At 41.3% G+C, this 26,418-nt stretch overlaps 1 protein-coding gene across 3 annotated transcripts in view; it reads right to left on the bottom strand.

Moving 5' to 3' along the window:
- Stk39 (serine/threonine kinase 39) overlaps window positions 1-25,808 on the bottom strand; it is a 272,078-nt gene extending 246,270 nt beyond the window's left edge. For all 3 annotated transcript variants that reach the window (XM_010606914.3, XM_010606916.2, XM_010606915.3), the window contains exon 1: window positions 25,715-25,808. In XM_010606914.3, coding sequence (XP_010605216.1) covers window positions 25,715-25,793 — 79 coding nt within the window. In that variant the 5' untranslated portion in view covers window positions 25,794-25,808. The remainder of the gene's footprint in view (window positions 1-25,714) is intronic.
- Between the last annotated feature and the right edge of the window lie 610 nt (window positions 25,809-26,418).

The following is a 26,418-nucleotide window of genomic DNA, read 5'->3' as shown; positions in this document are numbered from 1 at the left end:
TATATATATGCACCAAAAATAACGTATCATATAATCCCATTTATATGAAATATCTCAAATAGGCAAATGCTTAGCAACAGAAGGCAGACTTGTTTTTCAGGGGCTGGGAGAGGGGAGAGTAGCCGTTTCTTGGGGATGGGGAGTGACAGAGACGCTTTGGAATTAGACAGAAGTAGTGGTTCCACACACGCAAATATTCTAAATGTCACTCCAGTGTTCCATTTAACTTCCTGATGTGGATCTTCCCTCAGGAAAAAAAATGCATGCAAAACAATATATTCAAATTAAAATATACGCATAAATATTCAAAAGACTGACTAAAGAGGAAAGAAATGAGTAAAAAACAAGGAGGATAAACAAAAAGTCAAAAATCGTGGGGGGCCAGGGATTTAGCTCAGTGGTTCCGCCATCTGCCTTGCAAGCACAAGGACCCGAGTTCGATCCCCATTACCCCCCCAAAAAAATCGTGGAACCACTGATAATAATCAGAGCACCGAAAACAGTGTGCCATAAAATGAGATGAGGAAGCTTCAGCCCTCTACTCTGAGGTCTAAAAGGCCACACTAGTTTGCTGACTTAAAAAAAGAAAAAGACTGTTACTGGGGAGGCTCAGGCAGGAAGAGAATAGAGACCCTATCTCAAAATAGATAAAAAGGGCTCCGGATAAAGCTCAGTGCTCCTTCATTCATCCCCCAGTACTACCAAAGAAAAAGAAGAGACCAGAAAAGAAGAGGGAAGGGATGGCAGAGCAGGGGAGGCAGGTTTACATTTTTGTTGATTTTTATGTATCCTGCCTGCCCAAACACCTCCCACAATCCACAGCCACTACCAAACGGCCAAGAGTCTAATCACACAACTCATTTCCACACCCTCCAAACTGAGCTTCATTTGATTATACGGGGAGAGAAAAAAAAGCCTGTGAGCTGGATAAGAGTTCATTGTGTGACTCTGCTCCACGATGGCCCTTCCCTAAGCCACATGACCACCTGGCCTGGCTGCCTGGTATTGAGTTTAAAGGGCTGGAATCAGCTCACAGGATACACACGGTATCAGTAATAAGTCCATGGAGCTTGCCTTGAACTCCTGGCTCCTCTGAATACCATGCTAGAAATCCTGTTTGTTCTGTTTGTATTTTCCAAACCTCAAAGGCTTACATGTCACCTGCTCAAACACAGTGTACCTAAGAGTTCTCTGGGATTCTGTTTCCCTCAAAAAAAACTAGAAGGCTGCCCTTGTAAGTTATTAGTCACAAATGCCATTGCCTGGAGGTGACACAGAAGAGACAAACTTGACATTTGTGAAGAAAAAGGAGCTGGAAAGAATCACATAAGAGGACAAAAAGAAAACAGGGAAATATTCTCTTCCTCTGGACTGAGTAAAAACTTGCATCTTAGAACATTAAAATAAACATTTTAATGGGGCTTGTGTGAGGGTCATGACCACTGTGGCACTGGGTGGGGGACAGATTGGCCTCTCAGCCCTGCAGAGCAGAGGCTCTGCTCATTGCCAAGGACGATCTGGCATCTCCCAGGGTTGGACAGTTATGCAATACATTTTTTTTTCTTGCATAGCATCCCTCCCACAGGGCATTCCAATAAATCTGACAAAGGGAATCATTCATAGGGTGGATAAAATTAGCAAAGTGAGGAGAAACTTTTTAACATGGAGGAGAGACAGGGAACACAATTCTGACGTGGGCAGCAGCAGGAAAAGGCAAGGTGACCAAAGACACCTGGAATGAAAAGACTGAATCAAATCAGAGGCTGACAGAGGGAGGGAAGCCTTGCTGTCTGCCTCCCACAGAAGGTGCACCTTTTCCTGGGCAAACAGTGAAACCATCTTCTCTCCACAGACTTGGCTTAGATATTTGTTTTTGTTTGTGTCTTGTTTATTCTACTTTTTACATAATAAGCATAAGTCACCAAATATTTTCCCATGTATGACTTAATTTAGCCTAATTTATTTTGACAGAAACAGAAACGTGCCTGCACACAAAGGCAAAAGTGGTGTTTGGCTGTTTCACCACCTCTTTGGAACCCCTGCAAGAAATTTCTGGGTTCGGGCGGTCCAGGAGAAGGGGCTGAATGTCTTTTTGCAGTGAAATGAGTAATCTGATGAAATGGCAAATTGCCATTCTCAGCCTGAGCAAACCTTAGAGAATGAAGAGTCCTTAAGCAAAGAAACATTATAAACTGCCTGCAAAAGAAGGCATTATTTGTGTGCTTTCAAGCCCCAAAGGCAAGGCTAATCCCACACCACACCTCTCAGGCCCTGGTGATCTCACCAATAGCACAGGACTTTGCTCTCCCTGGAGGAGGGCTGGGTGGCCTGGTCCACACTCCAGGGTGACCACCTGCACACCACCCTGCACCCTACCAGAAGCCCAACCCCCAAACACTCATGGGAATTAAATTTTTAGAGTCAGCCTAGGGGCCCAGGGTGGGGAGGTGGCTGGTTCACAGCAGGGGCAGGCATGACAGGCAGAGGACACTCCACGCAGGCTGCACGGCTGATAAATGGGAATAAACTCCCAGCGCTAGGAGGAATCTGTGACTATGTTTCAGTGAGGTGCTACCACTGTCTCCAAAAGCATCCCACTGTCCTAAATTAAGGAGGAAGGACATTCCATATGCACTGGGAAGGCAAGAGTTCAAGTCCCTCTGTGTCACACAGGGCATGCAAACCATCACAGATCCACCCAGTCAGTCTCCCAGGGCCTCCCTGCAGAAGAGGAGATTCAGCATGAGTTAGGAGCCCCACCGCCAGAGAGAGGGCAGTCTCAGGAGACGGGAAGGGGACACGCCAGTTGTCCCAATTCTTCTTTATAATAACCTCTACTACCTTCCTAGATAGCAGAAATAAAGATCTGGAAACATTTAAAGATCACATTTCAGAAATGTTTTATTACATGAGGAACACAGATCATCCTATCCCTTGCCCAGTTAACAAACACAGGCATGCACGTGCGCGCCTGCACACACACACACAACCATGACCTAACTCCTAATTTCCACGTCATTCTCATGCAAGCATCATGATTTAGACAAAACAGCTTGCTAGCACCAAATCAATTAAAGTTTCTTTTTTGAGAATATGAAAACATGTGGGCATCAAACATCCACTTCACCCTTGCACGCACACGGGGGTTGGGAGGAGAGACACACAACCCAGGGCCTTCACAATGAGCTCTATTGCCAGCCTTTTTTAGTTTTTATTCTGAGACAGGGACTAAGTTACTAAATTGCCCGAACTTGGAACCCTCCTGCCTCAGCCTCCCGCAGAGATGACTTTACAAGTAGTGTTCCACCCACCACACCTGGCTCCAGTACCAAATTTTCTAACAAAATACAAGACTCCACAGACATTCCTTAATATGATTCCAAGCACAGAGAGCAAAGGAAAAGCACAGAATTCCCTCACTCCCTCCATAAAAGTAAAGGAGATAAAAGTCCAGCAGCTCCTCTAACATTAAGAGAGAGGTAAGGAAAGTCAGAGCTGGACACACTGAAGACCATTTATCAGTAAAAAAGGTGAATGGATACTTAAATAACTGTTCAACAAATAATGTCATCTCCCATCAAGGGGCCCAAATCAGGTGGGATTTAAAACTCAGAACAGACACGTTTCCTACTATTCAGGAATTTAAGATTCCTGAGAAAATAAGTTTTATGCTAAAATAGCCGCACTGCACAGCTATGAGATGCTATCAAAATACATGGTACGTGTTTAAATGAAAAGAAATTGTAACAGTGAAAGACACGTTGCCATTAATGGCCCTCAAACAGTCCTTGCTGCAGCCACACTTACCTATCCTTCCTGCCACTTTCTGAAGCAGTTTTGGAAGTCCTCTTTCATGAATGTCTTTATGAGGAAGATCAAAAATATGCTGAATGCCACCGCTAAGTGCCACCCAACAGAAAGACAAGTTTGTGAAAACACTACAATGCGTCCTCATCCACCTTCTTCACCACATCTGGCACCACGTGACTTCCAGGTCTTAGCCAAAGTCAAAATGGCCATGAAAGGTAAATGTTTAGCATCGAGTCAGGGTTTTGAAGCAGCCATAACAGGGCAACTCAAGACACAGGGAAGGCTTTTTCAGCAGCTTCTCCTACTTTCCTCCTAATAAATCACAGCGGTTGGTTGTAAGTGTCCTCTCTTCCTCCACTGTCCAGACCTATGCCGGTCAAACAGATGTCCTTAGCTAAACAAGAAAACTTACCTGACCCATTTCCGATCTTCTCTCCAAGCGATTTGGACAGAGCAAGCAATCCTCTCAATGCAAACACTGCCTCTCAACTGTTTTCCTAGCAACCTCTTTGTTGTCTAACTGTCCAGGTTTGGGAACTAAAGAAACCATTGATTAGAATGAACTTTTCAACGGATAAGATGAGGAGCCTTCCTTTCCTTTGAATAATGACAATAAACAATGCTGCCTTTGTCTGGTAAATTTCTATGTAAGAAAATAATGGAATGCAAGGAAACAAGGAATGGAAGGCTCTTCATGTCCTCCCATGGGGAAGGCCCTATAATAGCATGCCACTATGTTTTGGAGTACATGCCACAGTAAGATAAGCAAAAAATCCTTGAACAATGAAGTTTAAAGCAAGCCTGTAAATCAAAATTAGCAAAACCAGCTCGGTGTGATCACAAATGCCTATAATCCCAGCACTTTGGAGCCTGAGGCAAGAGATTCACCTTGAGTTCAAGGATAGTTTGGGCAACACACTGAGTTCAAGACCAACCTGTGCTACACAGCAAGATCCTGTCTCAAAAATTTAAAAAAAAAAAAAAAAAAAAAAAAAAAAAAGCAAAACCAGGGGCTGGGGGTAGGGATGTAGCTCAGTGGTACAGCACTTGCCTAACATGCCTGAGGCCCTGGGTTCCATCCCCATATTGAAAAACTAAAAAAGAAAGAAACAAAGAAAAATTGTGCTCTGAATGTAGCATAGTAATTTATAGAATGCTTTCCTAGCACAGACAAGGCCCTGAGTTCAACCCCCAATGCCGAGGGAAAAAAAACAACTAGAGGAAAGCAGGTTAAAGGAACTTGACTTTTTCTCTTTCATAACATCAAAGTAAGTGAGGGCCCAGAAGACATCTGTGGAGTTGTGAACAGTCTCAATTAGCAGCAGCAGTAAATGCCAAACAACTCTGAGGACTCTCCTGCTAAGAAGAATACTGATGAGGTAAATATGGACAGAGAGTTCTCCTGGGACTTGCACTCTAAAGCAGTACAGCAACGCAATGGAGAGTAGATTCAGGATTGGGCACCCTGGTCCACACACTGAGTACCTGCAACTTGGAAGGCTGAGGCAGGAAGATCATGTGAGCCCAGGAGTTTGAGACTAGTGTGGGCACACTGGAAGACCTCCACCAATCCCAAAATGAAAGTAAAGGAGAGTGGGAGAAGAAACCAAAAGGGCACTCAAAGAAACTCAATCTGGCCATACCTAATGTTTTTACTGTTTGGGCTTCAGTTTCCTCATTGGCTCCATATGAGCACTAAATGAGATGTGCCTAGAGTTGCGGATATAGCTTCACAGTGCAATAATTACATAGCATGTGCAAGGTTTGGGGTTCAATCCCCAGTATGGGGGAGGGGGGGTGCTTGTAAAGGAATTAGCAAAGCAGCTATAGCACTGATAAAGTGGAAGAGATGACTCACGCTATCGATCCATACCTTCAGGAGTTACGTTTAAGCTATGTCAAAAGTAAGTCACTTCAACCTGATTACAAAGGTAGTCCATAAAATGAAAGTCACTGTTTTCTAGGGAAAGCCTGGATCCAACCAGCTGATTATATGCTTGCAGTTTTGAAAAAAAAAAACTATTAAAATTGTTAAACTGTATGTGTCCAATTCAGGAGGGTAAGAGTACACAGCTTACCTTCTTCCCAATTAAATAGCTCCTTCCACTAAACTAGTGGGTAGTACTGCAGGTGTCTTCTGAAAAAGCTAAAAACCTTTGGTCGCTAATGCTTATCTAGAAGACAGAGTCAGAAATAATATAATTCCTTCTACTTCCTGGGCTTGTTTCTTTTTAATTGAAATTATTTATTACTTGGTTAAATCACGGTGAACTGCTATCTATTTACACACAGGCAGGCAAGTGAACACTTAGGAAGGAAGATGGGAAGTAAAAACTTCCACTACAGCCAGGATACCTTAGTTCATAGGCACAAGTCGATTAAATTCACATCCTGTAGTCATCTGTTGAGTTCTGAGAACAGCGGCAAATTTAGTTACTGGGAACACCAAAAAAGCCATTGTTTCTTTTCATTATTTCTCTTCCTTGTTGAAAGTTTAAACACTGATCATCCAAGATCACAGTGTACATAGGAGATAAAAGCACAACATTAAAACATGTGTATCAAAAAACAGATACACACACTTACATAGACAGTGCCGATGCACTAACCTTCAGAAACTATTTTTACACACAAAATTGCCAAGTTTGACCAACACAATTTAGTCCTCTCTCTCCTTTCAATTCTGTCTTCGAACAAACTTTGCAACACATAGCGAGGGGCTAGAATTTTGCAAACTGAATTGAAATCCTTTCCTTTAGGACTGGACAGGACATGATGAAAGACAGGACTGTGGAGATGGGTGATTATTTTTAAATGTTACACACCTCCACTAGAGAAATACCTCACTGGGACATAATCACTTCCCTGTTTCTCTCCTGCCAACCTTCCAAGTTTTTCAAGGTCAGTCTCCCAAGGGAACTTCCTCTTTCTGTCACCAGAATGTAACAGGGCCTGTTACAGTCACCAGAGCTCTACAAAGAGCAAATAAATAATGGAGGATAATCATCTGCCCCGTCCAGTAAAAGCAGGAGACAGAAATTCGGCCAGCCCAGAGTTGCTCACGTCTTTCAAAGCAACAGACTCACCTCTCTCCCCAACCTGGTTTTCACTGATCTGAGAAGGCTGGCTTCATTTTCCCCAGCACTCAAAGAAAAGTCCCAGCCCACACAGTGTCTTGCACTACCTGCCAGATTACAGGCATATTTATAGAGGGGTATGTTTGCATCTATTTTTGTTTCTCTTAAATTTTTAACAGCCTATTTTGGCTCATTTTTTTCTTATTCTGGTTCAGTCTTGGAAATAAAACCCTGTAGCTTTTTGTATGTTTTTGGTTTTTTCCATTTGGTATGGAGATTGCTGCCCGAATTCTGTTTTCTTACAGTTGTCAAAACTTCAGCATGTATGTTAATAACTGTTCTAGGCCTTTCAATGTCCCCTTCCCTGATTACAGCAGATGAGGGTTTCTGCTTTATTTGACTTATTTATCGACCACATTTTTAAATATTTTGTATGACAGAGAAAGGATGACATGAAGGACAGTAAAGAGTATTTTAAAAGATTCCTCATCTCAAATAATCTTTAGTGCTCTTTCTACCAATGAAATAGAATTAACTACTGTGAGAACACAAAAATTATCTGGAATATAAGCATTTCTAAGTTTCCTATTTATGAAATGTCTAAATAAATGCTTGAATTAGGGTAATATTAATTCTTTTCAAAACCTCTCAAAGGAAACCTTTTAAAATAGTGGATAATCATATAAAAAGTTACCATTAAAATAGAAAGCACAGCCAGGCAAGGTGGTACAAGGCTATAATCCCAGCTCCCTGGGAGAGCCAGGCAGGACCATCACAAATCTGAGCCCAGCCTGGACAACTTTGTGAAACCTTGTTTCAAAAAGAGGAAAGGGAGAGGCTGGGGATGTAGCTCAAAGTGAAGGCCCTGGGTTTAATCCCAAGTACTACAAGAAAAGAAGACGGAGGAAAAGAGGGGGATGGAAGAGAGAGAGAAAAGAGAGAGCAAGCAAGCTACTTTAAAGGGAAAACCTATCTAAAGCATCATATAGCAGGTGTTTAATTAATATTTACTGAATGTCAGTGTGTTCCCTAGTCAGTTAATTTTCAATTAATCATACCAATGTAAGAATATACTGATGTAAAATATATACATAATAAGGACTTTCAGATAATGAGTACTTTCTATATAAAACAATCACAATAGCAATAAATGAATCTGTTTCATCGCATTCCTGCAAGGATCAAAGAGGCTAACTAATGAAAAGCCTTTGCACCAGGCCAGGCACTGAGACCTATTCATTCCTCAGGGCTAACTGGTATTACTACGACCATCGTCATCTTCATCTAATATACTTTACATACTCATGATCTTTAATTCTTACAACCCTGCAAAGCCAACATGATGGTCCCGATTTTCACTATGAAACATCATGAGTCACAGCGAGGCCACATAACTGGTTCAGTCACAAAACCAGCAAAAGATGCCACTAGAGCAGGACAGGGGCTCAGCCGGCCTTGTAAGTTTCCACTCTAACTGCCTTGTGATGCCACTGTCAAAATAGGGACCTTTAGAAATTCACTCTGTCCTAATACAGACAGAACAGAAAGCAAAAAAAGAAGAGGCAAAGGAAGGGTAGGACGTTTGCCACCAGACACGACTGGATTCCAATCCCACGGTGTGACCTTCAATAGGCTGTGACTGCCAGACTCCTGCTTGCCGACTTACAAACTGGGGATAATCACACAAACCTGAAAGGAATGAGGTGAGGAGAGACTTGGTCAAGGGCTCAGCTAGTCCTTGGCACACAGTGGGAGCTCCGTAAATGTTTGCCTCAGATGTATCTTGTCAGCGTGAATGGCTCTTCCTTTCCCTGAGCGGACAGAAGTCTTCTGTACATTTTTCTTAATGATTATTGCGCATCAAGTGATTAATTCTCCAAGAGTCAACCTTTGTTACATGTGACTTTTCCTGTGTCAGCCATAATTTTATATACATGCATACATGTGGATCTTTTGCCTCTATATACACAAAAAACATGATGTACAGTCATGTATTCTATATATAGTCATATTCACACACACTTTGGCACTTCCAGCAGGGGAAAGAAAAGCGTACTGAAAATTAAATCAAAATAGAAAAGAAAACCTCTTTTGTAAAAAGTCACTTTCTGAGAGCACAGTCATGCTACAGTAACTGATGCAGAAGAATCTACTCATTACACATCGTGTTGATAAATCCCATCCCCGGAAAAGGATAAACAAAGGGATCTACATAGCCAAAAGGGAAAATGCTTAAACATTTTATTCCAACCTCATAATCAGATCAATAGTCAAATCTATAATAAAACAATGGTAGAATAATTTACTTTATTATTTCACAAAATGAAAACTGAAAGAAAATACATTTCCAAATATACCCTAAATCAAGCACTAGGTCATTTTCACCTCCCCACCAAAGCAATCAAATAGAGATTAACCTGCCTATCAGCTCAAACCCAACTGTCAAAATGAAGCCTTTAAATTGTACATGTCCTTACCGAAAAGGATTTAAAAGATTTTCCTCCTAAATCACAAAGAGCATTGCACAGTCTTTAATGAAATAATGTTTAATTTTGCTTATGTACTAAAAGAATTCTTAAGCAGATTAAAACAAGGAATTCAAGATTACTAGAAAGAACTTTCTAAAATGCAATCACACAAGGTAGTCATCTCCTCCAAATATGCTGGTGTTCACTTTTTTTTTTTTAACCCAACAAAAGGTCCTACAAAATAATAAGCAAAATGACCTTTTGGTAAACAAGAGTTTAAATGCTACCTCTAGAATCAGATACATTTCAAGCTAAGATATCATTTTATGAAAATGGCTTTTATTTAAACATGTTAACAGGGAAACTACCATTGGAGATTGTAAGGGACAGGGGACAAAGTCAAAGATTCAACCTGTCAGCCACTGCTTTAGAGTGAGCAGAACAGGGTTGGGTGGAAGGCAAACAAGGGAAAGAGGTCACCTGCTAATGACCCTCCGGAGAAAATCTTCTAGATTCCTTATAGAGGATCTGGATTCCAGAAGTCCTTCAGAGGTATAGTAACAATCTTTCACCCCTAAAACACAGGACTGCCAACTACATCACAAGATTTGGAAGGAACCATTCCATGGAGAAGATAATGCTGAGATAAACAACTGACATAAGAAAACGAATTCTTCCTGTAACACGAGGGTCCAGGCACATTTTTCAGAACCTTGCTGTTATAACATAAACAGGCTAAGCTACTTCATAGTGCTTTAAATCCAGGAGAAATGGCAAGACCATAGCTCATGATTCAAGCATCAGTATTCCAGAACGTAAGGCAATTTATAACTGTGATAGCCATACATTTTTGGATTTTACATTCCATATGGAAAACAGGTTGCTTCCAAGGAAAGTATTTACTGAGTTAAAGGAATGAAATGCTTTTTAAGCACAAGTACACACATTTTCTAATAAAATATACATTAGATCACGATTACATTTTACTGATTAGGCTGATAATTACTCTTTCTCCCTCTCCCACTTGTCCCAAGTGCTTAGATAGGTGGTCAGTAACTTAGCTAAAGCCAATGTTACACAAAATGCAAACTCCAGTACCTGCTACACCTGAGGTCCCTTTTTAGTCAGAAGGGACTGACATTATGCCCAAACATCCAAGGAGGATGTCTGAGTTGAGGGCAGTCCCATGAAGGGATCCTGGTAAAAACTAGATTCTTACTCTTTAAGATTATGACTAGGAAATTAGAGAATTCATCAGGTAGCAGCCATAGCTATGCCAGAGGACAAGAGAAACTGAATGGGCTATGAGAGATTATCAATCGGCCAAAATTCTGACTGAGCAGAATCTACAAAGAGTGAAGAGGTGCACAAATAGTGGATAAGGAAACCAGATAATAGCAGGAAGAGAAGCAGAACTCACCAACAAAAGCAAATGCACACTCATGGGCATTTATGCTAAGGTTATAGGATACTGAATATAAGGATGCAAAATTTCCTACTGCTATAATCATACCCACTTCCAGGGTCCACGAGAGTTCAGTTTTACTCTAATTCCCAAAGACCTAGATACATGTTCAGCTTTTCCTGGGCTGCTGCAAAACCTGGGATTGTGGATGTTATTCCTGTCACCCTATTCCCAAATCTATACCTTTACAAAGGAACCCCCATTACTTTGGCAATTTTAGTGAGTTCCTAATTCCTTGTAATCAAGAAGATATGCTAATCAGCTGTTATAGTCTATAATGCAGGCTTCTCGCCAAATAACAAAATCTTTCCATAAATTCGTTCACAGTAATAAAACTTCATGACGTTTCACTGTTAGCCCATAAAATGGTGCAACTTCTACTCTCCAAACTCAGATGGCAATTTTTTCCTTTTCCAACCCGCTGCCATTCCACCCCCATCATTTTCTCCTCCTGGTCTGACATTTTAGGTCTAGCTCAAGAAAGGAATAAGGCAAGATGCCTTCTCTTTCTAACTGCCTTTGAGTGTTAAAGGCCGTAATGGGAGCAAACAAGCAATCACTTAATTAGTACAATTACAAGTTTCACAATATCTATCAAAAGTGTAAATGCAGTGTCACCTGAACTAGCAATCCCAATTCTAGATATCTATCCCATAGAAATATGGAGAGTCTGGAAATAATTAGTAATTTTATCAATAAAAGAACTGCTCAAATAATTAAAGTGCATACAGAGCACAAAAAAGGATCCAGACTAGGAATATGTTAAAATGCAGGCAGATCTTGAGAAATACCTGTATTTGTAATGTGTGTGTTACACTACAAATACAGAAAATACACAAGTCACATATAAATGTTACTTTGAAAAAATAAAATGTATAAGTTATAAAACAATATGAATGATTACATATGTAATTTTTACATTCTAGAAAAAAGGCATGCTCATGTATGCATACAAAGCCATTTGAAAGGATATACATATGAAAATAGTCACAGATTACAGTGAGGACTGTTAGTTTCAGCTACTTCACACTCAGGTGGTTAGAACACCGTAATTTAAGAGCCTTTTTTAGTATACAAGATCCTAATGGGATAATTAACAATGTGAAATTGGAAGAAAAGGGCTAAAGGTGTAGGGAAAGTGGGAAGGGTAGGGGAAAGGGAATAAGGGAGAGGAAAAAAACATGAGAAAATGGAAATAAAGTGTTTGTAAATGGGGAGGGGAGGAGGGGTGAAGGGAGGTCAGGGACAAGGGAAAAAAAAATGAGAACATGTAAAGGTACAAGATCCCAGTAATGACTGTAACTGTATACCTAGAATATACCAATAAACTCAATAAAAAGGAAAAGGAAAAGGATAAAAAAGGAAAGCCTTTTCTAATAAAATAAAAGCCAGTCATGCCAACAGTTATTTTATCTTTTCTTCTAAATACTGTAACATCCTTCAAATTTAAAAGACCAAAACCTCAAGAATCACATCACCAAATTAAATCTCCAAAGATTTAGCCAATGTAGAAAATTCTCAGAATTCCAGCTCTAGGCTTCATATGAAAGGTTAGTATGAAATCTGAAAATCATTATTCTGTTCAAACACATCCACAAATAATAAGGAAGTTACTTTAAGTCCTGGGAATCAAACCTACAACCTAGAGTTTTGCACAAGTGAAGCAGGTATTCTTCCACTGACCTATACCTCCAGTCCAGAAAGTTACTTATTTTAGTTTCTTTCTATGCCAGAACTTCCTATATAATGACCATGGCACTTCTAATAAGAAAAGTACCAAGTATCAGAATTAGGTGTTCCAATAGTACCAGAAGAAGAAAGGTAAAGTTTAACAGGTAATTTTAAGAACTATTAGGCCAGGAACAATAGCACAGGCTTATAATCCCAGCTATTCGGGAGGGCAAAACAAGCGGATCAGAAGTCTGTGGCCAGCCTAGACAACATAGTGAGAGAGAGCCCCCTATCTTAAAGAAAAAAATATTAAATTGTAACACAGACATGAGATTTTATTGCATTCGGTGTATTTTGGAAAAAAAATTCAAATATGAGAAAAAAACACATTTATACACTCTTTGCAACAATCATAAATTGTGTTTGACTATCAGTATTGCTCAAGAATTTACTCTGGCCAAGCAAGTATCAAAAACTATTTTATTTTTATTACTCTAAACAAATTAAACATGAAAGTACTAAATATTTTAAAAATAAAATTTCCAAAAATATCAATATAAGGAAGGGATGGAGAGAAGACATTTTTTAAAATTAAGATGTGTCATGAACAAGTAACAACTCCCACAATGGATGCGATCATTAAATACTGCAAACATGTACTAATAGAATTTTTAAATATCAATTTATACTCTTTCAAAAGTCCTATCCTATTTGAACTTACACTCCTAAATCCAAAATTCAAACAGTACTTACCTACTAATGGGTGATAAGACTACTACTGACTTCCCCCACTTTTTTTTTACTCATTTGTGTTATACAAATTTTATGTAATTATGGTATTTTTTATATAATACTTGGAAAGTTTAAAATCAATAAGCCTGAAGGTTTTTATGACTGCAGAGGTATAAGTAACATCTTTTTCTCAAACCTTCTTCCTTCTGTGAAAAAGGAGCCCTGGCGGACCACAGGATACCCCATGTCCACAGCGCCTCCCCTTTGGAATAAGCAAGTCAGTTAGCATTTAAATCTTTCTACTTTATAAAAAAAACTCTGAGCCCTCTTCCTTTAAAGCCCTCTTGTCTTTAAAAGCATATAATAGTTTACGGTAAGGGCTTTTACCAGAAAAATCTTGCAATTTAATGTGAGAGACTGAATAACCTCTTTCTTTCCTTTTATTATTTCTGCCACCGGTATTTGATGAACTAAAGAAAGTGGGCTAATTCTGTCAATAAATATTACTAGGTGCCTAATCTTTCTATCCTAATTGGCTGGCAATTATTTTTAAAAATAAAAAAAAAACAAGCAGTAAAATATTGCTGGATTGACTTCAAAGTAAAGAAACTGTCTTAATTATCTAAGTAACAACCTGCTTTTAAATGGAGTTGGAGCAATAAAGACAGCATGTTATTTTGGGGGCTGTGCTACACATAAGCTCACTGACTTCTAGGTGGCAGGAGTTATAATCACATATGCATGCAATCAATCTGTATTTTTAATGTGATACTGAATTTTAAGAAACTCTGGAATGAAATACCTCCAGGCTAAAAGGGGATCACATCCCTCTTCAAATGTCAAATCAGAATTAATATCTTTAAATTTTTTAGTACTTTATACATTCCTGAAGCCAATTTTACAGAAAGCATTCTTTGGGGGCGGGTACCAGGGATCAAACTCAGATCCTTGTGCTTGTGAGGCAGGCGTTGGCACCAATGAGCTAAATCCCCAGCCCTTTACATTCTGATGCTTAATTTACACAGCAAAGTAGTCTAAGAAACCTATCATCAATGACACTACAGCAACCAGGGTGAACATGGTCTGGGTAACAATTAGTGACCCCTTCCACAAGTGCAAACCAAAAGTTGGGGCTGGGAGCACAGTGAGAGGTAGAAAATTTGATTAACAAGCATAAGATTCCATAATCCCAGCTACTCAGGAGGCTGAGGCAGGAGGATAAAAAGTCCAGGGCCAATATGAGCAACTGAGCAAGACCCTGTCTCACAATAAAAGTCTTAAAGGGGGCTTGGGATATAGCTCATGATAGAGCACCTATGTAGCATGTATAAGGCCCTGGGTTCAATTTCTAAGTAACACAAGAAAAAAACAGTAACAAAAATGGAGAAGTGCTGTAGAATTAAAGGGACACTTTTCCATCATGGCCCCCTGAAGGAAGCAATGCCTGATACATTTAATTTTGAACAACTGTACACAGGTGAAAATAATTTTATTTTTGATATGATGAATTAAATGGATTTCAACTTATATGCACCAGTTAAAAAGTGTAATTCACCCTTGAAGCAACAAAAATTAGTACAGCTATTATTTCCCCAAAATAGTTAATTTCAGAACTTCTTTGTAGTTTAATCCACAAAAGAAAAATATTTAGTAGAACTCTGGTTTGTTGTTGTTGTTGTTGTTTGGGGGGCAGTGCCAGGGGTCAAATCTAAGGCCTCATTAAGTGCTCTCCCACCAACCTATACACCCAGCCCTAGGTTCCCTCATAACACAAAAGATAACTTGAAGGGATCCCGACCACCATACCAATCCCAAGGTTCTAAAATAATTTTGCTTTTGGTTGTACTAGGGACTGGACTCAATCTGCTGAGCTACATACTCAGCCTTTTCTCTTATTTTCTGGATTGCTTGTTTGTTTGGTCCAGACTGGCCTCAAAATTGTGATATTCCTGCTCCAGACTCCTGAGTAGCTGAATAGACTAAAAATAAAATCTATTGAAAGAGACCAGGCAAGAGACAATGACTGAAATGAAGGTATTACGTGTTTATGTATAACCTGGCTTCTAAGATAAACAACTGTCCTGGGCCAGGGATTTAGCTCAGTGGTTCTGCTGCCTGCCTAGCAAGTGCAAGGACCTGAGTTCAATCCCTGGTGCCAAAAACAAAACAAAACAAAATAAAACAACCGTCCTGATGAAGAAAGATATGTACCACCAAACTCAGCAGGAAACGTAATATTTTGATGCCTCTGCAACTATTGGATTTCATTTGGGAGAGATCTCCATCTGTATAGAAGTCACATTTCCAGAATGAGTTAAATGTGCAAGACTTTTTTGAATGTTTACCTTAAAACTATCACCCTAAAACACTGTTCTACCACACACAACAGAATAGCTCTTCTCCTAAAATATGCAATTAGCTTCCCATAGTGTACAGAGTGAAAACAAAAGATTTTTACACAGACCAGGTTCCAGAGGCCTATCTCCTCTTTGTACTCAGCTAATGAATGGCCATGCCTGGAAAGTCGCCTCCCATGTCTTCCCAAAGTAATACTTAGCCAGGCTGAGCAGCTGAGAAACTGCCTGGGAGCACCGCCCCACCACACTCTCTGTGACAACAGCAACGATCACAGTCTGCAACTGCACCCTCCAGTAAGGCAGTCACCAGCCACAGCTGGCTCCTGAGCGACTGAAGAACTGTATTTCATTTCTTTAATTTTACTTAATTTAAATTTAAAAATAGCCATATCTGGCTAGTGTTCCCATACTGGAGAGCTTGACATTCCTCGAGAATGCTGCTGCCGCTCAGTCATGAAACACCAGCCTGGCAGCATGGATGAAACAGACACTATAGTACAGAGACTTTGCTCCTTAATCTGAAAGTGTATCTAGGCCAGAGAGCCTTCCTCCCTACCAAGTTGCTGCTCCTGGGCCTTGCTTTGCAACACACACACACACACACACACAGACACACACACACACACACACACAGTCTACTTCACAACAGGTTCTAACCAAAGCCTAAACATAAAATCTTTTTAAAGACCAGGCAAAAGACAATGATTGAAATGAAGGCATCACATGTTTATGTATAATCTGGCTTCTAAAATAAACCACTGGCCTGATGAAGAAAGATATATAAAAATCACTTAACATCTCTAAAGAAATAAGATTTTGCTATGATTCCTACATGGTAAATACGTCCTCAGATAAATATTTACTCTATTAAAATCGCAGTTAATCAAATCTGTTGGGGAGGGTGCTGGGGATGGAACCTATGGCCTCATGCATACTAAGCAAGTCCTCTACCACTCAGATACACCCCAGCCTATTAATTTAAACATTCTGGAGTTGGGCCGGGGATTTAGCTCAGTGGTTCCACCACCTGCCTTGAAAGCCGAAGGACCTGAGGTTCGATCCCCAGTACCCCCCGCAAAAAAAATTCTGGAGTCAATAATACTTTTAATTTCTTCCCTTCCATCAACAAGTAAATATACCAACCAGGAAACTATGCAATGTAAATAGATGAAAATAATGAACTAGGTGGACTCGTGAGCCCGGAAGTTCAAGGGCTTCGGAACCATCAACAAGGGACTTCAACTTCACCTTGCTCTCGGGTACAAACACAAAGGCATGCAGTGGATTTTCTCTTCAATCTCTTCCCAAACTGAGCTCCCTTATTTTCCCTATAAGCTTATGCCACCTCTCACCTGGGAACTGTGTTACAAAAGGCAGTGGTGACCTGTCCCTCCTTTTCCCCAGGATCCCTCTTTTGCTGCTCCTCTTCCTCTGCTGAGTCACTCATCAAGCAGCAGGAGACAGAGGCTTTGCCAGAGAAGGGAGAGAGGGAGAGAGGGAGAGAGGGAGAGAGGGAGAGAGGAAGGGAGAGAGGGAGGGAGGGAGGAAGGAAGGAAGGAAAGAAGGTAGGAAGGAAGGAGGACAGGCAGGCCAGATGATTCTGATTAAAATCTAAGCAATACAATATAGGTCAAGGCACCAGCCCAGAAAATGTAATCCTGCTTTCAATCACCAGACTAAGCAGGACAGGAAAGAAAGCAACTAGAACATCCCTTTCTACAAACCTTGGTACAAACAGTTCAAAACAGTATCATGAATTCTTTTAAGACCACAGTCATCAGTAGAGAGATTACAAGAAGTTTCAAATTGTCACAGGTCAGTAGCTTCCAAAATACCCCCCAAGGGCCAGGGATTTAGCTCAGCAGTTCGGTGGCCTGCCTTGCAAGTGCAAGGACCTGAGTTCAATCCCCTGTACAAAAAAAAAAAACAAAAAAATACCCCCCAAACAAAATTCTGTCACTCACATAGTAGAAAGTCATCCATTTTCCATCAAGTTTTTCTGGCAAATAGCTCCAACAATGACTAAATGTTATAAATGTTATATCCCATAAATGTCATCAAATTTTATAGTTTTACATAAGAGAAGAACTACATGAGTATCTCTATTTCTAGGCTTCTGAGAGTTACTATTATCCTAAATACCACTTACCTAGAAGAAGTCTGAAATAAAATCAGCGACAAAAATAAATGTCAAGGTCTATACCAATTAGTTCTCTTTAAATGGTGTTTTCTTGTACATCAAAATATACAATCAGTTTAAAGGTGAATTCATCTGTTTCCTCAGTGTCCAAGGCATTTCTTAAAGCCAAGCCCGAGTTCACTCTCAAATAACTATTTGGCATGTAAAAAGAAACTTAAAATACATCAGCTTTTACTCACATTGGATTCCAAAGTGTATATCTAAATCAATTCTAGAAATAAAGCACTGCCAAGGCAATAAATACTATTTCTCTTTTGCTTTCCAGTTAAGCCAAATCTGAAATGTCTTTTTAATTAGTACAATGAATTCTTCTCTAGACTCAAAAACTTGATAAAAGAATAGCAGATTTGGGAAAAGAAATATGTGATTCATTTCAAGCATCCAGAAGTTGTTCGGTATAATTTAAGCAAAATCACGGGAGGGGAATAGTAAAAGCTCCCATGATGACGTGGGGAATTCTATTTAAGCAGAAAATAAACAAAATTCTCCCCAAAGGTACACCATTATATTGGTTTTGACTTGAAAACCATAGTCAATGGTCTTAACATGTACCACTCCCATATTATCATACCATATGTACAATGTATATGAGATTTCATATATTTGTGTGCATATATATATATATATATATATTGTACAGATCAATTTTTTAAAATTTCTTACTTTTGAGACAGAATCTCACAATGTAGCCCAGTCTGGCCTAGAGCTTACAATCTTCCTGATTCAGCCTCCCAGAGTACAAGGATTACAGACAGTTATTGCCATGCCTAGGTTGGTCCCTTGTAATCTATAAAAACATAACTCCACCATTGTAAAAGCCTACTGTTCTGCAGTTCTCTCCTGTGCTTCATGTGGACCCCTCATCTCCAACAGTCCTGATTTCTCCACAGCAAGAGGCCCCATTGAGCGTCAAGGTGAGTGCTACATATGTAAAACAGGTTTGGGGTTATTTTTAACAACCTCAGAGATGTAGGTACGTAGGCCTTTTCTTAAGCTTTCTTTCCTCTGTGAGAAAGAAGCACTGGCCACCCACAGGAAGGATTGCCCACAATTCTACCTCACATCAAGATTGCTTTCCCTTGGGAAGTAACAAGCAGCTAGTATTTCAGTCTCTTAACTATAAAGATAGCACTTACAAGTGCATAAAAGCAGTAAGAGGGTGACTGATGATTTACCCAAGAAAGGAAAGCTGTAGCTTTAGAGGAGGAAGAGAGTGTACTGGACTCCTCATCCCACCCTGCAACGTCTAAGTCAAGGGATGCCTGAATTCTGGGAGGCAGCCCTGGGTCCTTCTGCAATCTGCAGAGGTGACATCCCAGTCCACCTATGACCACAAGTCAGCCAGGCCTCTCTGCTCGCTCCAAACATAGGCAGATGGAAGCACTCAAAGTGCTTACAGTTGATCTCCAGGATTAATGAGCTAATTTCTACAGAGCCTTTCAGGTGACTGGCCCAAACACAACTGAGTAAGTGCTGTCATTAACCACAAGCAAGACCAAATCCTCCAGATCCAGGGAGGCAAATTTGTAGATATGAGTCCATGTTCCTTCTCCAAAAGGGGAAGGGAGTATTTGGCCCCAGAACTTATTTACCAAATACTTAATATGAAGTGTGGAGTATGGAGAGGACCCCGTCCTCAGGGACTTAATGGTCCAGGGCCACGTGGGGCATGCCGGAAACCAACCACTGAAGTGTGAGAGCTGCCAGGGAAAGAAAGATCCAACACTGCTGAAGAAGGTGGAGACGGCTCTGAGGACAGAGATGGTTTCTGTGAAGAGAAATCACTTACTCGGGGTCGTAAAAGCAAGTCCAGATCTGAATGTCCGAATGCCAGTGACATGGCCATATGCAATGTGTGGACACACACACCAAGATGCCCATCTACACGCATGTGCTCTTCAACATGCACACTGCACCTCAATACAGTAGAACCTGGAAAGCAGCAAGGTGCTCTCCATTACACAGACGAAAGACAGGATGGTAGAGTTCTGCTCCAAGCAGAGGCCAGGGAAGCATTTCAGCAACTACAACAGGATCCCACTGGCTGGAGAGTCCCGTCCCAAGGCTGGAAACAAGATGGGGCTGGAAAGGGAGGAGGCCAGAGACGACTGCCAAGAATCTTTAAACACTGTGTGAGACTGAGTCTTGAGGGTGATAGGCTACTGAAGTTTTAAGCCTGGGAACAATACAATAAAAATAAAATAAAATAAAAATCTCAGTATAGCAACATCACTTTGGTAACAATGCACACTGGAGTTGGAAATAAGCGTGGATGCAAGGAACAGAGATTAGGAAATTATTACAACATTCTTCTGCCGTAAGAATGATAAAGGGTTTAGTGGTGCACACTTGTAATCCCAGCACTTTAGGAGGCTGCAGCGGGAGGACTGAAGTTTTAGCCCAGCCTGGGCAACTTAGCAACTTAGTGACTTAATAAAAGCCTGTCTCAAAAAGAAATTTTTCTTTTTGTTAAGGATTGGGGATGTAGTTTAGTGGGAAGGCCCTGAGTTCAATCACCAGTACCATAAAAAAAAAAAAAAAAAAAAAAAAAGGTTTTTTGAGAAGGGGTTGAACTAAACCAGTTGTCTTAGTCGCTTTCTCATTGCTGAGACACAATACCCAACACCCACAACTTAAAGGAGGACAGGTTTATTTTGGCTCATGTTTCAGCCTATAGTGGACTGGCTACAGGGCAGGATAGCGTGGCACAGGGGCAGGCTAGAGAAGAAACTATTCGTGGCATGGTGGTAAGGGAAGGAGAGAGGGAGATCGAGAGCGAGGGGCTGGGAAGGGAGTTGTGCCCTTTCAGGTCACACCCACAGTGACTGCTTCTACCAGCCAGACCCACCTCCTAACAGCAAGTCAGCTCTTCAGCCCCCAAATCAATCGCCTTTCAAGAGCCCCATCTTTCAGCACCCGAGGCTTTTAAGGGGACATCCAGATATAAACCACAACACCAGTGGTAGCCAAAATAAGAGTCGACACAGACCAAAGAAGATGTCAAGGATGAAGAACACGTAGGACTTGATCAACTAGACAGGGGAGGGAGACTGGTGACCATGAAAGAGTGCAAGATGGCCAACACATTTCATGCTACTGGGTTTTCAAGAAGATGGAGAATGTGTAAGGAACAGGCTTAGGACTGAGGTGAGGGTGAGAGACTCGGAGCTGAACTGTGAGGATGAAGTTCCCGGGAAGCCTCTAAACAAAGACATGTCAAAGGTTATCCAAATGCAGTACCAGTCCCGGGTCAGGGAGATGGTCAGCAGATGTGGATCGTGGAGCTGTGGTGTGCAGGGAAACAAAAGTAGAAAGGACAGAAAGCGCAAGGCAACCCAAGCGACAGCCATCCTAGAAAGAGATGAAATGATGCCCAGCCCTGCAGAGACAAGGCTGAGGTCTGCAGTGCCCACTGGCCTGGCCAAGGTTGCAGTGAGGCTAGAGAGAACAACTTGGGTTTTTCAGGCAGAACACAGAAGGCAGAAGCCAGACTGCAGTGGGTGAGAGTGACTGAGAGATTCCCTCAAGCAGCTTAGCTGTGAATGGCAGGCAAGAGATAAAGGAGTGGCGAGTAGAAGGAGGAGAAAGGAGAGTTTTGTCTTGTTCTTGTTAGTCTTTTAAGAAAGACAAAAAAGTTATCGCTGTGGCCTATCCCTGAAATCCCAGCTACTGAGGAGGTTAAGGCAGGAGATAAGCAAGGCCTTGCGTTCAATCGCCAACCACAGACACAGAGACACAGACACACACACACACACACACACACACACACAAGGGTAAGAAAGAAACCTGAGAACACTTTTTAAATGAGAGAAGGACAGAAGGGGGCAATGGAGATGACTTTATCTGAAAATGAAGGTCCTTGTCCTCTCACTCACTGGGACAAACACTGAGAATTTCTTTTAGTCAGCAGCATTTCCTGCCAGCATGGCAGCCTCCAGGGCAAACTCAGAGGTGGAAGAAAAGTGCAGTCTTAGCAGGTTGCTCTCAGAGCCCTTCCCTAATGGGCTGTTCCTCCCCAGCAACCTTCCCGCAGGATGCTCTCACCACTTGTCAGAGGGCCATTTGGCACCTGAACCCCTGAGCTGTCCAAATCGCCAGGAGCTCCACAGGTCTCTCCAGCTTCCTCCAAACAATAGCACAAATAGCAGCAGTGCTGGGCTGCAGAGCAGCGGGGAGAAGCCAGCCAGACCTGGGCCTCTGGCTCCCCTTGCAAGCCACCTTTCAGCCACTCACCGGAAGTAGATGTGGGCAGCTTTCCCTCCTCCCCTTCCTCTCTGGCGGAAACTCTTCAAGCCACTTCAAAGTCTTGCCAAAGACAGGGCTGTGTTTTTCCCTGATAACCTGAATCTGATTAGCAAATGGAGTTTACAGTAGTTATGGCTAAGACTAATTGAGAGTGTGCCCTGTGCCAAGCTTTGCATGCTGTGGTCCTCACAGCCCTATTTTTATCATCTTCATGCTACCAATGAGGGAACTGAGCACAGACACAACTAAGTAATTTGCTCAAGGTCACAAATGCCAATGACCTCCATGGCAGGACATGAAACAGACCAGGCCATCTGACTCCAGAGCCAGCAGTGCTGCAATTTGTCTTCGAACATCATCGAAAACTGGAGAGTACAACAAACCCTGAGAGTCAAGAGAAAATGGATATTATTGGTCACAAATGCATCAACACAGCAAGGATTGTAGTCACTCTTCCATAAATTGCTTTTACCCAAAGATTTTTCCCACTTAAAGAAATGGAACAGAACATTCAATGGAGTGATTTTTTTTTTTTAAGTACTGAAGACTGAACACAACACTAAGCTACATCTCCAGCCCCTTTTTATTCTTTTATTTTGAGAAAAGGTCTCAAGGTGCCTGCTCTACACTCAAACTTGCCATCCTACTGCCTCAGCCTCCCTGAGTAGCTGGAATGACAGACATGTGCCCCACATCAGGCTAAAGGAGAAATTCTGTTGTGAATATAGTAAATGTCAGTGAATCACATACGTGAAAAATGGTTAAAATGGGTCCAGGGTATATCTCATGATAAAGTGCTTACCTAGTATGCTGGAGGCCTGGGGTAATTTATATATACATATAGATATAGATATAGATATCTTTTTTTAACCACAATAAATATAAAGAAACATTTCTTTACTATCTCTTCCCATTCTACCCTCTCCCTCTGTAAAGTGATTAAAATCAAAGCCCTGTCTTCAGCCAAGCATCTCAGACCTCTCATATTATTATTTTTTTCTTCTTTTTCCTTTTCTTTTTTTTTTTTTTTTTTTTTTCGGTTTTTTGAGACAGGGTCTCACTACATAGTTGAGACTGACCTGGAACTCACTATGTAGCCCAGGCTGGTCTCGAACTCAGGCAGCCTGGTGTAAATGTCTAAGAGATTAGAAACACACTCAGTACTGTGGAGGCACCCAGTGTCACTACTGCTGTCCTCAAATTGCCCCCAGGACATCTACAAAGCCACCTGAAATCGATCAACCATGGAACTTCCCAGAATCTCTGGGAGCACAAAGAAAAGGGAGAGCCCAAGGCTGGCTGCAGACCCCGTTTTAGAAGCTACTGCTCCTGCAGGAACTGACCAAAGGCCCTGGTACAGGGGTCTCTGAGAACTGCACCCACATAGACCTGCAAAGCCTCTCAGGAGAGAATAAACAAGCACTCAAAGGAACCCTCTGTCCAATCCCAGCAAGGATCTAGGAATCAAGTTCTTTTTGTTGACTATGGTGGTAAATTAACTGTTACTTTTAGATCATTTCAAATGACCACCCAGGACAGAAGTGAAGCAAAGCTGAGAAATCAAGTTTAAAGACAATGTAAAGAAAGACAGACTTGGCCTGCAAAAATTCTAAGCAAGTCAAACACTCTGAAGCAGGAATCCAGTGCTTCTCAGAGGAAAATCAACAAAGATAACATCACTGCTAGAATTACAGAAATTGATACTGCAAAGACTAGAACTCCCTGAATAAAAAGCTCATCAAGGTTGTTCTATTCTACTAGGAAAGCTCAAGCCAACATTTCCATAATTCAACCTTTTATTGTCTGTTAAAGAATCAAAGTAACACTACGTGCCACCAACAAAGAAGCTATTTCAAATGTTATGGTTTAAGCGGCACTTATGCTACTGAGGAAGGACCTTGGGACTCAATAAAAAGAGAGGTAAGAAACAAAGATTAATGAAGTTTAAGAGTATAAACAGATTTAAAAGCCTCAAAACGGCAGTTGCTTGTAGAAGAAACAAATACTTGACATCTACTAACTGAAGGATATTAAGTTAAAAAGAAAGAATAATTTCACATTTTAACCCCTCTTTAAGTACAAACCTCCCTCCAACCACTTTTACATCATTTCTAAGTCATGCATAAACTTCTGAACCAGATTACTCATAATAAGAACACTGTGATTTCTTTATTGCTCTTTTACAACACAAGGAACAGCAGTGCCACAAAGAGAAAACTTTATTTTTAGGTTTGGAAAAATCCTGTGTTTGTTCTTCTAGAACACAAGAAGTCAGGTAAGTGAACTTGCTCTGTTTGCTTGGATTTTAGTAAACCTAGTCTCTCCTAAAGCTGAGGCCCAACTTCTGCCCAGAAGGAAAAGATGAAAAAGTACACAGAGCCCTCTTGCCACGCCTGAAGTTAAAGCACCAGGCTTTGCTTAGCTTTCTGCTCAGGCACTTCCAAGCCTCCTGCTGGTGGCAGCTCACACTGCCAGAGTCCTATCTTATGACATCTGCCTTATGGCAAGAGAGCTGCAAAGCCTGTCGCCCGGCCTTCATGTTGAAGCTGGCTCCGTGTTTTAACTAACTTCTTGCATGTAATGTTTAAGCAAAAGCACTTAACCACAAGTTCACTCTTAATCACTTAACTAGCATTAAACACTAAATGGAAATGGGTTTGTAATTCCCTATAAACATTAAGCCTTTGCAAAACCCTATTCCAGCAATTTGATTTTTCAATAACGAGGCTCCTACCCAGGACATCTCTTTTAGTTTGGAAAATATGACATCAATTTTAAAATGTAGAAAATCCCTTCTCATGGTATGAATAGGAGAGAAAAGACTAAAGTAGAAAAAGCAGGTGTTTATGTTCTCAAGCTCCTCCCATAAATTTTTTTCCATCAAATTGGTCTATCATAATTAACAATGCTGTTACTGCAAACACAAAGTGGTCCTGCAATTAATCTTCCTAAACTAAGATTGTATTCACTTGTTTACAAAAGTAGTTAACTCGACAAGCTTCCATTTTAATTCTATTAACTCACTAAATAAATATGCAATGGCTATATGTAAATTCTGGTCCTGACCCTCTGGAAAACTCTGATAGACACCATCAATCAACTTTTGGACCTACCTCTACATTTTGGACACTGGACACTGGAGATCACTGTTGGTTGGAGAAAGCAGCAGTGGAAATAAGTATGCACCTTCCAAACTCTTATTCAGCCTTCAAAACACAGCTCAAATATGATGGTGTCTAAAACACATACTGCTTCCTTATGTCTCCTAGCAGTCACTGTCTGGTCTGGGCTCTCCCAGGACTTGCTCATCCCAATCCTATAGAAAGAATCCCTTGAAACCCTTGTCTCTTAATATCGTAAAGTCCTAGAGGTCAGGAACCACTGCCTAATTCCTATACCGCTAGTACCTAGAACCCTGTCTGGGTCACAGCAACCCGTCAAGCCTTGTTGAGCAAATTAAACACTGTAACTACATTCTATGAGATATGTGAAAAGAAGGCCAGAAGCAGCCACAATACTTGGCCCAGGAAGAACCGGGTTTCTCAGAAGACATGCAGGCCTACTACACAAAGAGGGCAACTGAGGGCTGCAGGCATGGCTCAGTGAGTGTGGCCAGGACAGCAGGAGATTTAGGGCACAGTCCTGAGGAGTATGGGAGGAGGCGCGCAGGTTGAGGGCCAAAGACTCACCTGCCAAGTTAGCAGGGTTGTCATGGAGAGCTCTGGGCTCTGAGAAGCCTCTGAAGTTACCTAATCCCAGCAGTGACATGAAGATTTATCTCTTAACAGTCTTTAGTCAAAAGTCAGGAAAGATCTGGGTATTCAAAGAATTCTGCCTACAGAAGCCTGTAGTTACAGCGGGTTATTGCCCTGCCCATCATTTTCTCCTCTACATGCACACTTTGGTTAGTTTCATTCACATGGTAGCCAGTGACAAAGGCTCACTTAAACACGGTGAAGTCACATTCATTGTAATCGTTTAAAAGATGTGGAAAACATTTTTTACACTGAAAGGCAGAAAACAATATTTAAGATAAATACGCTGAACTCCTCTTTCATCCCTGCCGTTAAATATCAAGATTCTAGGACAGCAACATCCCACCCCAGCATGAAGAAGGTTAGGAGCTGAGGCCCACTCCCTAAGTGACAGGACTCTTCACCGGATGATCCAGTAGGGAAGATTCTAAGTGAGGGAAGGACACAAATCTCCTGGACCTTCACGTGGGCAAGAAAAAGTAATGCCGGCTTCCTGCCGTTTCACTTTGCCAGATATTTAAAAATGCAAGATAAGGTGATACGTGTGCGCCGACTGGAAGGCACCAAGAGGCACGCAGCAGCAGATCGAGGACAGCCTCGGGTTTCACCGGAGCAGTCGGCCGTGGACCAGCGCGCAG

The sequence above is a fragment of the Fukomys damarensis genome, unplaced genomic scaffold, assembly GCF_012274545.1.
Source record: "Fukomys damarensis isolate Sample0158 unplaced genomic scaffold, DMR_v1.0_HiC HiC_scaffold_26, whole genome shotgun sequence".
Lineage (NCBI taxonomy): Eukaryota > Metazoa > Chordata > Mammalia > Rodentia > Bathyergidae > Fukomys > Fukomys damarensis.
Note: the sequence above shows the minus strand (reverse complement) of the source record. Positions and strands in the feature narration are given on the sequence as shown.